At 47.2% G+C, this 14,756-nt stretch overlaps 1 protein-coding gene across 1 annotated transcript; it reads left to right on the top strand.

The window, feature by feature from the left end:
* The first annotated feature begins 1,405 nt into the window (after nucleotides 1-1,405).
* On the top strand, nucleotides 1,406-14,756 carry LOC149341161 (protein SEC13 homolog). Its single transcript, XM_089543064.1, has 12 exons — nucleotides 1,406-1,526; nucleotides 1,828-1,869; nucleotides 2,058-2,107; nucleotides 3,748-3,830; nucleotides 3,936-4,047; nucleotides 4,237-4,281; nucleotides 4,347-4,614; nucleotides 5,616-5,749; nucleotides 6,921-7,054; nucleotides 8,116-8,293; nucleotides 10,826-10,912; nucleotides 14,565-14,756. Exons 1-12 carry the CDS (start codon nucleotides 1,406-1,408, stop codon nucleotides 14,673-14,675), a joined length of 1,365 nt encoding a protein of 454 aa, XP_089399190.1. The 3' UTR covers nucleotides 14,676-14,756.

Genomic DNA, 14,756 nt, shown 5'->3' with positions numbered 1-14,756 from the left:
TTATCAACATAAACTACGAGGAGGCAAGCGGTACGTCATGTTTCTCTAAACCGCGGAAAGAAGGGCTTCCAGTTTTCTCCGATATTTACAGCCTCGAGCATTCTGCCCTCACGTACCCCAGACGTGGAGCGCACGCGGACTTCGCAATTCGTAGATGAGCGAGGCTAGAAGCAGCCGCCCCCGGCGCAGACGATGCGAGGCGCGAACTAACGTTAATCATTCGCGCAGCAAACAGTGACCAAGCGCAGTCAATGGGCGCCGCGGCGGTGAAGAGAAATCGTGGCCTCTGAGATCAAGCGCAGTGTTAGGGTACCGATGCTTGAGCTGGTCACGGAGGCCATAGAAAACAAACGCGGTACTCCCACCAGCCAAGAGATGGCGCTCGCATCTCTTTGAGATGAAATCGGCGACAGAAAGGGGCCGCATACCCGGAGAGAGTTTCCCAACTGCATGGAGGAAGGAAAGAACTGTCTTTATCTAGAAACGTTGACTTCAGCACCTCCATGACTTCAGCCAACATGGGCGCTCAAAGCATCATGGGGCGGTGAGCTACTTGTTGCGGAACTGCAACTTTTGGCCAAAAAATAATAGAAAAATAAAGCTGTTTGATAACTACAAACGTCCTAACATTCAATATCTTGTCTAATGATTGCAACAAACGAGCAGAAAAGCATTTAAGTGCAAAGTTTGCCCAAAATAAGAGACGACTCGCTCTCCTATTGGCCAAGTAATGAACACAATAAAAACTAATATTTCGTAATTAATGGGCGCACTTTTAAAAGTAAATATGTTTTCAAAAAAGATGTTGTTGCTTAAATACTATAAGAGGTTTTTTAATGGCATTCCGGAAAAGTGAAACCTTTTATTGGCGTTGTGTGTCGTCGTGTTTTCACTACTATGGGTTTTGCACACTGTGTTCGCGCGAAAGTCGTCTGCGCACAAACGAACAGCGTTTTCGGAATAAAACGTCTTAGTAGTGCCACTCAATGCTCCACAAAAACTACGACTGTCTCGCAACAAGTAGCTCACCGCCCCATGATGCTTTGGGCGTCCATGGTGGCTGAAGTGCAGCGCCGCCAGCTTTCCCTCTAGGTAATAGTAAGAAACTCTATGGTTTAAAGCAATGATACCAGCAGCGCCATCACGCGCCCTCCGGACAAGTGAGCCCTCTACGACTCTACCACGGAGGCAGGAAAATTGCGAAGAAAAACATGGGAGGAACGCAAGGTGCGGAGAGCGATGGGGGGTGGGGGGGGCAAATTTTGGTACAGTAGTCGAGGACCGCTTTCTCTGCGTTTCGTACATCATCAAGGTCAACTATCATCATCATTAACCACTTCATGCCATTTGTCATGTCATTTGTCCACTTCGCGTGATCTCGCGTGATCTCGTGGCCTTAAACTCTATGCTCGTGGCCTCACGGCATCACGCGGCGGCGGCGCTCTCCACTTGCTTGGCTGATCTCGTTGGCGTCGGTTGTGTGTGCGCGTACGCAGAAGTTCTGTTGAGCTCCTTACTGCCTTTGCGTGAGTAGTTTTTGAGGGCATACATTTGATGAGGAAAGCTAGTAGAAGCCCTATGAAGTGTCTTATGAACTCGTGACCATTTGTTAATGCCTCGGGCCCAGAAGCGATGTTAATGTTGGCATGTTCCAGCGCCACGTGGTTTTCGGGGCGGTGGGGAACAAAAGCTTTCGAGCTTGCTCTTGTGCTAGCTGCTTGTGCGAGTCTTGTTAATACGTGAATGATCCGTTTTCAATGTGAATACTTGCTGCGTCGAGATTGCTAGCTCATTTTGCCGCCTAATGCGTCTTCTTTGTCCTCGCAGCAGCGACATCCCGACGGAAGGGCGCCAGCAGCACCCTCCGAGGTGAGGTCCTACTTGAAGTCTGTTCTGTTGGCCTACAATAAATAGGCCATAGTGATGAACTTGTACGGGCGGACTGACGAATTTTGAGGAGATCCAGTACATATCTGACAACTTATTGCCAAATCTTGCACAAGTATTGCCATTGTTTGCTTGAGTGTGCTAATTATCCTTTTTTTATTTTTTTGCAGGTGTGGGGCGGAGAAAACTTCACGGGACATTTTCGCATGATGCTTCTACGGTTTGCAGTTTTTGCTAATAAAGATTTTAAAATATATATAACTGCGTTGCGTAATTAATGGGAGGGAGCCCTCTCGGCCATGTTTGATTCCAGAGCCGGTCGTGGAACGGCCAGTCTTGAGAGAAGCGCGCTTGTGGTAACCTGCCGCGGTGGTTTGAGAGTCCAAGGACACGATATTAAATCGTGGCTGCCTTTCGGTGCAGGCGAAATGGAAAAGCGCCGTGCTGTGCGATGTAGTGCAGCTATCGCCATGTTGTGTACTTTCAACGGCGGAGCTATGGGGGAGCCCTGGTTCCTGGCGTCCTGTAGTACTACGCTAGGTTTTTCATCCAGGTATCTGAATTTTAGAGCTTATAATTTTTGCTTAGATTGTCTTATTGGTTTACGGGGGTTTAACGTCCCAAAGCGACTCTGGGCTACGAGGGACACCGTAGTGAAGGACTTCGGAAATTTCGACCACCTGGGGTTTTTTAACGTTCTTTAACGTCCGAGCGCCATAGCCACTGCGGCGGCGTAAATACGGCTGGCTCCCAACCAACGCCTCGATTCAGTCGCCTCGAGGAGGCGTCCCAACACGTGCTTGCATCCCTTTTCGTCCGCGTCTCGTGCTAGGCACAGCTTCTGATTAGGTGGTAGAATGTTTAGATGGACTATTTTTTGTCGAATTCTGCGCGGTTGTCGCGAATGTGGGCGGAGCTTCACCCTTTTTTTTATTTCCAGTAAGATGTGTTCGACATTGTATAAAACTTGACTGGTTTTAAAGTAGTAGAAAAACATGCGGCGCGTTCCTTTAGCGAATATATACGGCATGGGCACACGTGCTACGTTACGTTGCGCAATGCGTGCGAAGCAACGCAGTTTTTCTAGATATTTACTGTTTTACTTTCGGGCACTTTTTCATCGCACGCAAACTAAGTGTTCTCTTTTATATTGATTCTGCCTGCACAGTCGTCTGTAATTGATTTTAAAACATTTTATTCGCCGGAAAGAGCTGTAATGGAGTGCTTGGTTGAGCATTTGAATTACAACCGCCGCTGCCTGGCATGGTATATGATGCATATGAATGTGCATGCAATATTTGTTTCGAACCTTAGGCCGTTCGTAAATGACTCCGGTGCGCTGCTCGAGCGCTCTGACAGTGTATTGGTTTCGGTTTTCAGGAGTTGCTCAGTAACTGTCTCATTTTTCGGTGGACACCTCATCAACCGCGCCTAGAGGGTAGGTACGAAGGTGGGATTAAAAGAAGAAAGGAAGAGATGGCACGTATTGGAGGGCTTCGGGATAATATCGGGGATCTTTTAACGTGCACTGACATCGCAAGCACACGGGCGCATTTCGCGCGTCGCCTCCATCGAAACGTTGCCATAAACAAGAGCGGAAAGGCAGGGAGCACTGCATGTGCACCCCGCACCGGTCCAGGCATTTTTTTTTTTTTTTTTTCCACGATGGGTCCAGGAGTAGCCATCCAACCAGAGGCTGCATCAGATAATGATGATGTAAAAATTTATTTTTGCTGCTCCAGACGTATTTAGCGCCGAGAAAGACGATGCTATAACGCTCCGCGCGTGGAACGCGCCAGCAGTGCCACGTTCCGGCGCAAGCACGCGAGCACGCACGCTCAAATCGTTCCACCGCTGCAGAACCTCGGTCGTGCCGGCACCGCCTGCTACCGAAGACCCGGCCCGGGCAGGCGTCCTGGTCTAGGCACCTCATTGGTTCCGTGGTAGGTCGTTTCTCTCTTTTTGCCGTGGTGCCCACCAGACGTGAGTGCCTGGTACGGCGCCTTCGGATATCGTGCCGTAACTCCGGGATTTCGTACTCTCCGCAGTTCCTCGACCCGCCGGTGGCGGTGCTCCGGAGCGCCCTTGCAACGCGTCGTGTGCTTGCGAGCTCGCCAGCCTTGCAGTTTGGGAACCGGTGCCTACAAACTTGGAAACATGGTAATTCCGTCGAGACCTTTTGCCTTGTCTTGTAGAGCGTTCGTTTTGGTCAAATTTGCGTTAGGGCACGTGAGGCAGCGATTCATATTAGGCCTAGTTCATTCACGAAACCTGGCAGTCTACTGCCAACTGCTAGTTGGCAGCACGTCACTGTGCGTTCTTTCAAATGCGGTTATGGTCATTTTTCAGGTGTCCCTACTGCAGACCATCGACACCGCGCACGAGGACATGATTGTAAGGCGCATTTCGTTTTTCGCCTGCCATGTGGAGGTTTCCTTGAGCGCATATTTTGTATCCAGCACGACGCCCAAATGGACTACTACGGCATCCGACTGGCGACCTGCTCTTCGGACCGTTCCGTCAAGGTGTTCGACATCCGCAACGGGACGCAGAAGCTGGTGGCCGACCTGAAGGGCCACGAGGGACCAGTGTGGCAGATCGCCTGGGCACACCCCATGTTCGGCACGGTCCTGGCCTCCTGCTCGTACGACCGCAAGGTGATCTTGTGGAAGGAGACCGACGGCGTCTGGTCCAAACTGGAAGAGTTCAAGAACCACGATTCCTCAGGTATGTCTGTGGCAGGGTTGCCAGTTCCTAAACTTAAAAAAAAAAAAAACAGCCACACAAATCGTAAAAGTATCCAAAAACGTTCTCAGACGCAGAGACATCGCTAGAAATTCATGCAGGATGCAGGACAACAGCGGCTACAAATAGCTCAAAGAGCGCTGCTACTCAAATAAAATATAAACAAATACCATAAGACAGGCACGGAAGCGAACGAGGCACATCTGAAAGGAGTGGAAAAGTTACCGGACGAATTTTGTCCTCGCCAAAGCAGGACGACTTTGTCCGTGGTCCACAGCGTTTTTAATTCCTGTACGTATCATATAAGTTGAATCACTTGGGAAAGAAAACAGATCTACCAGAAACTTTCTGTGGTTCTAGTAAGATTTTTACACTGCTCTATTGTTATGCATGACTGTTTTTTTTTGCATGCGATTTCTTCAGTGCTCTGTAAACAAGGGCATGATTCAGTGTGCCTGTTTCTGCTGCTTTTTTTCTCCTGCGATTTCTTTTTGCTGCTTTCTATTGCAAAAACTGGCTGTTTGCCAAGTGCAGTTCGTAAGTATTCAAGGCACAGTGGACAGCCTTAGTCAGTTTTTCAGGCTACGGTTAGCTTTTGAGCTGCGCACTGGGACGCGTAGAGTTCCCCAGAAGCGATTAATCTCTAAGGCGAGCCTTTGTCTCCGCCTTTCAAAGCCTTTTGGCTTTCAAGGATTCCAGTGTCCATCTAAATAGCTGAAGAAGAAACCATGTGGCCTGAAGTTTTAACAGGAGTTTTAGTTCTCAGCACCGTACAGCTGGGCCACTGGGCTGGCATGTGCCACCCAGCAGGATACAAATTGTTAGCGAAAAATGTAGTCGTGGAGTAGCTAAGTTGCCAACCTAAAACTTTAGTTGCTAGATGCTTCTAAAAGTAGCCAGTTTGGTGAGAAGTCTCCAAACCTGGCAACCCTGGCCTGTCAGATGCCCTCTGCTGCAGTACATTTAATCTTTTACACTTGCAGTCAACTCCATCTGTTGGGCACCCCATGAGTTCGGATTGATGCTTGCTTGTGGGAGCTCTGATGGCGCAGTGTCCATCGTGAGCACTTCGGGAGATGGTTCCTGGGAAAGTCAGAAGATCAACAACGCCCACACGGTAGGTGCAGTGTTCGTGACCACATTCAGCCACTTGGCTGAGCTATGAACCTTCTCGGCTCTTAACATTTCATGGTGTAGGTAGACAAATTAGTGCCTGGAAAACATTAATAAGATATTGCACTATGTGTGGTTATCTGTCTACACTAGCAAGGCAGCAAGATTTGGGAGGTCATGTAAAATGCTATTGGCCAATGGGTCATGTAAAATGCTATTGGCCAATGGCTATAGATGCATGAGTATATTAACGATTTGCTATTTTCAAGTGACATGTGCTTTGAATATTGACATGAATTGACATGCAAAAGCAGCAGTTATCTGCAGAATGTTAGTTGGGTTTTTGAAAATATTACTTCACTTCTGCTGTGCAAGTGAGAAAGCTTTTAGCCCCATCAGGGTCGAGGTTAGTGAGCGGCTGTTGTTGTGGAACTAATTCAGTCATTTTTTAGTCAGTTTTGCTGTGCTTTGTAGTGTGGAAAGCAGGTGTGACCCTTGATATTACTTGTCAGTGTGTGCCATAAGGCGAATCAGTCTTAATGCTGTCTCAATACTGTTTGAATTTCTACAGGCCTTTTGAATGCTAATGATGGTATACATGTGTTAGGGTGGGCTGTCTAAAAGGAAAGTAAAATAATAGAGCCCGGCCCGCACCGCTTAGAGAATGATGGTATACAGCTGGCCTGGCCTTTTTGTAGTTAGCCAAAACAAAAACAGCAGTACAGAGGCAAGACGCAGACAGACTTGACAAATGGGTCACTGCCGACTGGTATTTATCGCTTCGTAGAGGAATGAAGGGGAAAAAATGGAATAGGAAGTAGTACATGTATAGCTGCCATTGTGCTGTCATAATTATTGACAAACTCTGAGCAAGTCATGAATGCCAGACTGTCTTTGACTAAGCACTGCATAGTTCGTTAGTTCAGCCACATATGGCAGCTACGTGCAATTGGCACTTAAGAGCAACATATCTAACAGACTTCTTCGTGGAGTGTACAGTGCCTGGTACTCGGGGCAGTGTGCTTATATAAGCCCCTGACTGAGGGCAGTCTGTTTGGCAGCGTGGAGTGCCCATTGATATCTTGAGTTTTCTTCTCTCTGGCAGAGTGTGCCCAGAATTCGTTTTGGGGCAGTCTTACCTGAAGCTCCTTTTTTAAGACTCTTATCCTCTGCAGATTGGTTGCAATGCAGTCAGCTGGGCGCCTGCTCAGACCAAGACATCTGCTGAGGCTTCTGCCGAGGACCCAAAGGCTCTGAAGCGCTTTGTCACTGGTGGTTGTGACAACCTGGTGAAGATCTGGAAATTCTCGTGAGTATAGTAGCTTCCTGCCTGTGGTGGTTGGATGTGTAAGAGCGGTGCAGTGGTGGGGCAGGTGAGGTTAGGCTGTTGTTTCCAGTAGAGGTTGTGCGAATATTCGCTAATTTCGAATGTTAGGCAGAGTAGTGAAGTCCGAATGTTTGGTAGTGGAAATATGGACGTATTTGTCCCTAGAATACTATTTCGAACACTTGTCTCAGGCGATTTTGGTTCAGACTACCTCCTCCGGGATGGCTTCCTGATGCATGCACAGCCAATGCCCCCACGCTATGGGCACTTCCTAGCTGTACGCGCAGCATGCTTGCGTGCCTGCACGTATGCTTGAGCTGCAGATGCAAGCAGGTGGAAGTGCGGCACCCAGATCTGTGCGGGCTGGTGTCTGTGTCCACCCTTCCACGGGACGAGCCTGAGCTTACTGCAGCTGCTGTAGTCTCTTCTTTGTGTGGAATTCACTAATCAAGTGTGATGGCGTGAGCACGAAGGGGTGCTACCACGAGGACCATGGAGATGGATGCCCCTTTCAGACGCTCAACGCAGGGTGGTGCTGGCTGCGGTGTGTACACATAGCAGATGTGGTGGAGTGTCTGCTTAAAAGCAAGTCGCGCAGTGACAAAATTTCAATTAAGAGCAGTACTCTGAGGCCCCACATAGTTATTGCACGCCACAAATGTGTCTGCACTGCATGTAGGTCCACTCCCCCAATTTCTGATGGCAATTTTTACAGAAAATCCACACAGCTTCTATGAGTTTGACAAAACTTCAATGTTCTCTTCCTTTTTTCATGTAATGGCCTTGAGTGTTAAAAAAGTAAGATTTGAAAAGTGCTTATTGTGCTAGTCAACCTATTTTTTTATGCCAATGTTCAACATATTCTCTTTGAAATTATTCAAAGAAAATTAATATTCAGTTCAAACCAAGAAACCACTATTTGCACACCTGCAATTTGCACATCACTATTTTACTGAAGATGCAAAAATACTTCAGTGCAAAATATAGTGTGTTTTGGCTAGTCTTGGCTGGTCTCTGGAAACTGTTGCTGTCTGTCGCTGCAGAGAGGCAGAGTCCAAGTGGGTGGAGGAGCACAAGCTGGAGGCTCACTCAGACTGGGTGCGTGACGTTGCCTGGGCCCCGTCTCCTGGTCTCGAGGCCCAGAGCACAATTGCATCCTGCTCCCAGGACCGGCGCGTCATCCTCTGGACCAGCACCAATCTGACCTCATGGAACTTCCAGGTGAGCTGCCACTGCTGGTATGGCAAAGGATAAACTTCTTGGACATCGTGTGGGCTGTGATGATGGTACTGCCTCACGGTCTGTGGCCAAAGTCCTTCAGCGCCTTCATCGCTTAGGTCTGCTGTTGTCATTGCTTTTGGTACGTCAAGATGTTGATGCTGACACAAGTCCCTTGTGGCCTGCTGCATCACTCGCAGCTTATACAGTCGCTGACCAATTTTTGGACTCTGCAGGACTCGAGAAGTGGTTTGAATAATCGAGCAGCCCAAAAATGAACCTAAACAGGTTTCGGAAATCTGGAACTTTGCCTTTTTCCACATTCCTTTTACAAGCAGTCTTAGAATGCATTTGAGCCAGAGTCACGCCGCAAAGTGTGTTGCTCGAAACGAGAACAGAGCAACGGCTCACGATGACCGAGTGGAAACCCACTGAAGGAAGTGAATGGAAGAGTGCACCCCCATCCCCATGTGCCCCCACCTGTCCCCTGCCTGCCGCACATTACGGGCGGCGTAGCATTGTCTAAGCCACGGTGTATGGCACTGCTGTTTTGTTTCAGATGCGATGTGCGAGCCAGGGCAGCCTTCTTTGTGGGCTACCTCTATCAATTTCTACACTTCTGTTTTGAAACACCCCGGCATGCCCATAGGGAGGAGCCGGCCTGCCGTTGTCCTTTCCACCACAGCGCTGCGATTGAGGGTTGAGCTATCTAAACAATGGCCACCTGCTAGTAGCCAGCATAGTGCTTGCATAGGGAGCTCCGAGATCTGTTGCACAATGTTTGTTTTGCAACCTTTGACAGCAAGGCACTACTTCAATTAAGCGTGACTGTACTATCAGGTGACTAAGAGTTTTTCAGGTTGTCATATTTTTTTTGCTACCACAGCATATGCTCTGTCATATAGCAAGGTCGTGCATCTGCTGCATTTTCCATCCTAACATCTGTTACAGGTGTGTTCATAATTTAATGTGGGACGCCGTGAGTTTTGGTGTGTTGCGGAAAAATTTTAAAGGCGCTTGCTTGTCAAGTAGCGTGTCAGACCAGAGTAGCTCCATGCATAGATTTCCTGGCTACGTTTTTTAAATATGCTCAATGCCCCGGTTTCTTATTTACATTGCTGCTTATCAGGAATATTCCTTAAACACTGCTTTGATAGGGCCATCATTGTTGCGTTGGACAAGATATTCCCTTGTTTAAATGTGCAATTTTTAATGTAGGGTTGTACCTAGCTAGTATGATGCGCAAACACGATCATGAAAAATAAATGGCAGCATGCAAGCGCTGTTAGAACTAAAAATTGAGATAGCACCTCAGTTTATTACTTCCTTTGAGAGGTAGTCACAGGTCGCTCATTCTCCCGGAGTCTTTAGGGAAGGTAGCCCCGGCTATGCATTTTTGTTCTGTTGCGATCTCATTGTGTGGACGTTTTTTTTTTCCATTTTACTTCTGCAAAAATTGCAGTAGAATGAGTTGGTTGGGCTGTAAATTCATTAGTGTTGCGGGCACCTGACTGAATGCATTCTCAATTGATTCATTTTCATTCGTTTTGAATGAAACACTAGATAAACGCTGCCCCTCTTTTCTGCTTTATAGAAAATACATTTCTCGAGTCTCTCCAGGCTTCAGTTCTGAAGTCAACATCGAAAGTATATCAACCTTGAGAGATCCTCCAGTTGTGAGGAAGTCGCAGGGAAGCGCATTTTTTATAATAGCCCTTTGCTAAGGTGCATTGGCAAAATATAACAGCTACATGCTGGTATAAACTGCATCTATCTCCTTGTCGCCTTTTGAACGTTAACTCTCGGGAGTTCAATAAGGAAAGCAATTTGACAATTGAAGGAGAACGACTAACTTTTTGAAAGCCATGATTGGGATATAGTGTAAAGAAAGCAAAAACTTGACTCTGAGCAAAAAATTTTACCATCATAACCAATGAAATGTGCGCTGTTGCTTGCTCCGCACGACAGCCATAACTGCGCAGACTTCAGCTGCGGTGCCCTCTTACTGCCTGGGAACAAGTCGCTCCCGACTCTGGTGGGAGTGTCTCGAAACAGAAGTACCTATAAACGCTGACCTCTATGGCAACACAGAGCCATAGCCTATCCAAGCCAGTCCATCGCACTGACTCCTATCAGAATCCAGTATGGTGTCCATCGGGGTGGGGCTGGTTTGTTGACAGCAATGCTTGCTCGCATCTGTTAGATAAAAAAACAAACTTTTGGTTTAGTAACTACCTCCACAGTATGGCTGGCCTCTATTTTGGACTCTGTCGTAAATATTGGTAGTGAATGTATATATGTTTCTATGAGGTGCGTGCATGCCCAAATTATTGGAAAAAAATCTGTTGACTACTTTACTCAGCAGGAACATTTGCGGTGAATATGCCCATTAGCACGATCTAGTGCACTGGTAGGAATGGAGAAACAAGCACTTGGTAGGAGAGGCATTGCCTGGCCACAAGGGTGTAAGCAGCTAGAAGTTGTTCTGTTGTCCTTGTCATCAATGCTGATGTGTGCACTGCCTGTGCTTTGCAGGTGCTTTCCACCTTTGATGATGTCATCTGGCACGTGTCGTGGTCTGTCACTGGAAACATTCTGGCTGTGTCTGGAGGTGACAACAAGGTCAGTCCTGCCATTTCAATCAGTTTGAGCAGTTTATTAGAACTGCTCCTCTTGTTCTTGTGCAGTGCTGTGTGCTGTCAGTGTGCTCGGTATGTCAGCATGCACTATTTCTGTTTGTCGGCTTTGAGCTCATTATAACAGGTTAAAATTTTATGTAAGAACGTGTTTGTCTGATATTAGGCTTCTGAATGATGCTCAGTTTGGTTAGGGTTTAAAAAAAACTGATCTGGGGACATTGAGGTAGGTTGACTAGTTGATACTGGCTGGTTGAGCTGCCATCACTGTGGGCTGCCACAAAGCTCAGAAAAGCGTAACTGAAACTAAGCGGTCCGACTGTTCTTGGAGCCGAGGCCATCTTGTTTGTCATCACTCCTGCCTGCGCATATGCGAGAGGAGCCTCCCGCGGTGGCTCAGTGGTTATGGTGCTCGGCTGCTGACCCGAAAGACGCGGGTTCCATCCCGGCCGCAGTGATTGAATTTCTTTGGAGGAGAAATTCTAGAGGCCCGTGTGCTGTGCGATGTCAGTGCATGTTAAAGAACCCCAGGTGGTCGAAATTTCCGGATACCTCCACTACGGCGTCTCTCATAGCCTCAGTCGCTTTAGGACGTTAAACTTCATAAAACCAAACCAAACCAAAAAAGTTTATGCATAAAGTGAAGTGTTGCAGAACACTGCATGCAGATGAACTTATTTTCTTCCACCATTTCGAACCGAAACTTGCAGCAAGTCATGTTTGTGATGTATATTCCAAACCTCGGCTGCCATCGCCACTACAAAACCACCTTCTCTTGTTTTTGCTGGTAGCATTGCTTCATCACTTGCACATTATGGCCAAATGTGCACTTTCAGTGCACTGGCTGCCATGCCAACCCGCTAACACTGCTGCGCTTTTCTTTCACCGAAGCGGCATGTGAGGGTCAGCCGCAGTGCGTTGGTGCAGCATTTAATCAGCAAGAACACTTTCTGGCCCTGCGTTTTTTGTTTGTCTGTGTCCGTATTATCTACTTTTGAGTGTAGGAATTTCTTTTTGTCTCATCTGTCGGCGGAGAAAATAACCGAAAATGGCCACGCATAGCATTTACAATAGTCTAATGTGTGTAGCGTGCTTTTGAAAGGGGCAGGCTAAAAGCTTGGGTGCCTATTGTTTACATATGCCATATTTTCCGGTGTCTAAGATGCACCCTTGTATAAGATGCACCCGCCATATATGCAAGCTGTCATTGAAAAAGTTTGTATATAGGACGCACCCGTGTATAAGACGCATGCCAGTTTACGTAGTGAGGCTAGTGAGGCTTAAACACGCTCGCGCGACTATCGCGAAATGCACCGTACCTGTGAGCAATTCTTAAGCAACGCTAAGTGTTCGAAAAAGGCAACACTCACGCCATACCCGCCCACGTTTTAGCAAAAAAGAAAGAAAAAACGAAAGGGCTCCCTGTATGTCGAAAACATTTTATTTCTACTTGAAACCTTCGAAGTCTTCATCTTCAGATGCGCTATCAAAGCTTCACCCATTTCTGGAGGGAACTCGGCTGAAACACGCACTACGTACACGGAGCAAAGTTGCAAAGGGTGACTAAAAAAGAACTCCGGCTTGTTTTGAATTGTTTTAACAATGGCGAGAAGCGCGATTGTCGCCATCTTTTGGCGTTTCTCATTACTTTTGCTTAGGGCCTCCAAAACGGCCGCGTGTTTGTGATCCTGGAAGTCGTCATCCCCGGCGTTTCATGATAAAGGTCACCTAAAATGTCGTGCATGGCTGTCCCGGTATTGAAGTATTAACCGTGTTACAACCGTGTTATTGGTAGTGATATTTTTTCGGTGAAGAAAGCTCCTGAGTAATCGGTGAACTCTCAAAAAAAAAAGACGAAAAATTCGCATATAAGACGCACCCTTGTATAGGACGCACCAGCAAGATTTTTGAAAAAAAACCGCGTCTTATACACCGGAAAATACGGTACTATTGTGCAATGTTAAAGGGGCACTGCGATGATTTCCTCCGTACCGGTTAATATCATTAAATAGATTCGCTGTGCTTTCCAGGGACCAGAGCAAAAAGAATTATTGAAATCGGAGCACGCAAACGAAAGTTATTCCACTCTGAAAATTCAAAATGAAAAGCTCAGGCGAAAACGCATTTCACTCGCCCATTTCACTCACCCAGTACCGAGATTGGGCGCTACCAATCAGAACCGCGCCTAGCGCACACGCAGCGGAAGCGTGCATGCAGTTGTTGCTTTGTCGGGGCTGTAGACAGCCGCTCATTTTGACGGCGTCTTCCCCCCGTGTACGCGACGCCGTAGTCAGGGACAAAGGAAGCCCCCCGAAGTTTCTTTTTTAGTCGGACTGGAAGGCTGTCGGCAGTAGCCCCCCTCCCCCCCAAACTCGACTCCCGTCTCCTGTCCAGCCTTTCTCTTCACAATTTTGGGCAAGGTGTGTCGACAGGCATTTTTTTCGCTGCCGTCTTGGTATGGTCACGGCCGGTCTCGACGCGCGCGCTTTCTGGTTTGAGCCAACGTTTTTTGAACAGCGCTGGCCGCCACGAAGGTTTGAAGCGGAATGGAAAGTGTCGCCCCTAGCTGTATCCTTGTTAGTTTTCGTTCGCTTTCCCTGCTTCTTTCCAGTTTTTGTGGCATCCGAAAAGCTTTCAGTACTCAGAGACATAATATTTTGGATCCATTTCGCAAGTATAAAGGAACAATATGCAAACTGGACGCCCAACCAATGAGAAAGGCAGCGCCCTATCTGGATGCCACCTCATTTCCGCTGCCACAAATGGCCGCCGCGTTGCGACACCATCGGTTCGAAACAAGCATTTCTAGCGAAGATTAAAATATCAAACATCATGATTTCGGTGATCTCATTGTGCGTTCAAGACTGACAATGTCCCTTACTCTGCATACAAAGAATAAAGACCCATGCTTTATCTACGTCGCAGGGTACCTTTAAAGGAGTGTAGACACATAATTTTGGTGGTATGTTTTCTTTGCAGTGGCACAAGACATTCCTATACATGGATCACCACTTGGTGTTCGCCTGTAGCCGCTAAATAATTTATAATCTTATTTTTCTCTCATGCTGTTACCATTTTGGTCTCAACTGCCGAACGATGGCTATGACGTCAGTTCCCTATGGGTCACGTGAGGCATGAAAAACAGATAAAATCTCTGCTTGTTCATTTTCATTCCAGCTCTTTAGGCAGGCTGGATTTAACGTTGTATTGAATTAAAATGAAGCAGCGATTATAGTGCAGTTTCTTCATGCCTTGTGTGACCTGTGCGTAACTCTGACCTCGCGGCCATTGTTTTGCTGTTAAAACCGAAACTGCATGAGAAATTAGGTTATAAATTCTCTGGTGATCATAGGTGGATACCATTAGTAACCTATGTATACTAATGTTTTATGCATTGTAGCGAAGAAACCACTTCATGTGATTTCTTGGTTACGATTGATTATACTAGTGTGGGGCTTCATTTCTACAAAAGTTTAGGTGGGCACCAAGGCACATAACATCACCTTGCAGGTCAAATCCCCTGCAATATTTTGCTGTGTGAAAGTGGCAGCAGTGGTATTAATAGTTGACCTCTTTCAGTGTGGCAGATGTGCTTTTGGCTCACGAGCCTGCTTCTAATGTCGTGGTGCGGTTTCCAGGTCACCCTGTGGAAGGAGACTGTGGACAACAAGTGGGTCTGCATCAGCGACGATGCCAAGAGCCAAAACACCCCTGCAGCTGCTGTAGGAAGTGCGGAAAGGAACCTCTAGGCTTCGAAGTCAATTGGATTGTACAGATGTGGTCATTGCACAAAATTTTCTTGTTGCTAATAAATTCTTGACTTTCCTACA

Source organism: Amblyomma mixtum, chromosome 5 (assembly GCF_055824585.1).
Source record: "Amblyomma mixtum isolate Tamu chromosome 5, ASM5582458v1, whole genome shotgun sequence".
Lineage (NCBI taxonomy): Eukaryota > Metazoa > Arthropoda > Arachnida > Ixodida > Ixodidae > Amblyomma > Amblyomma mixtum.
Note: the sequence above shows the minus strand (reverse complement) of the source record. Positions and strands in the feature narration are given on the sequence as shown.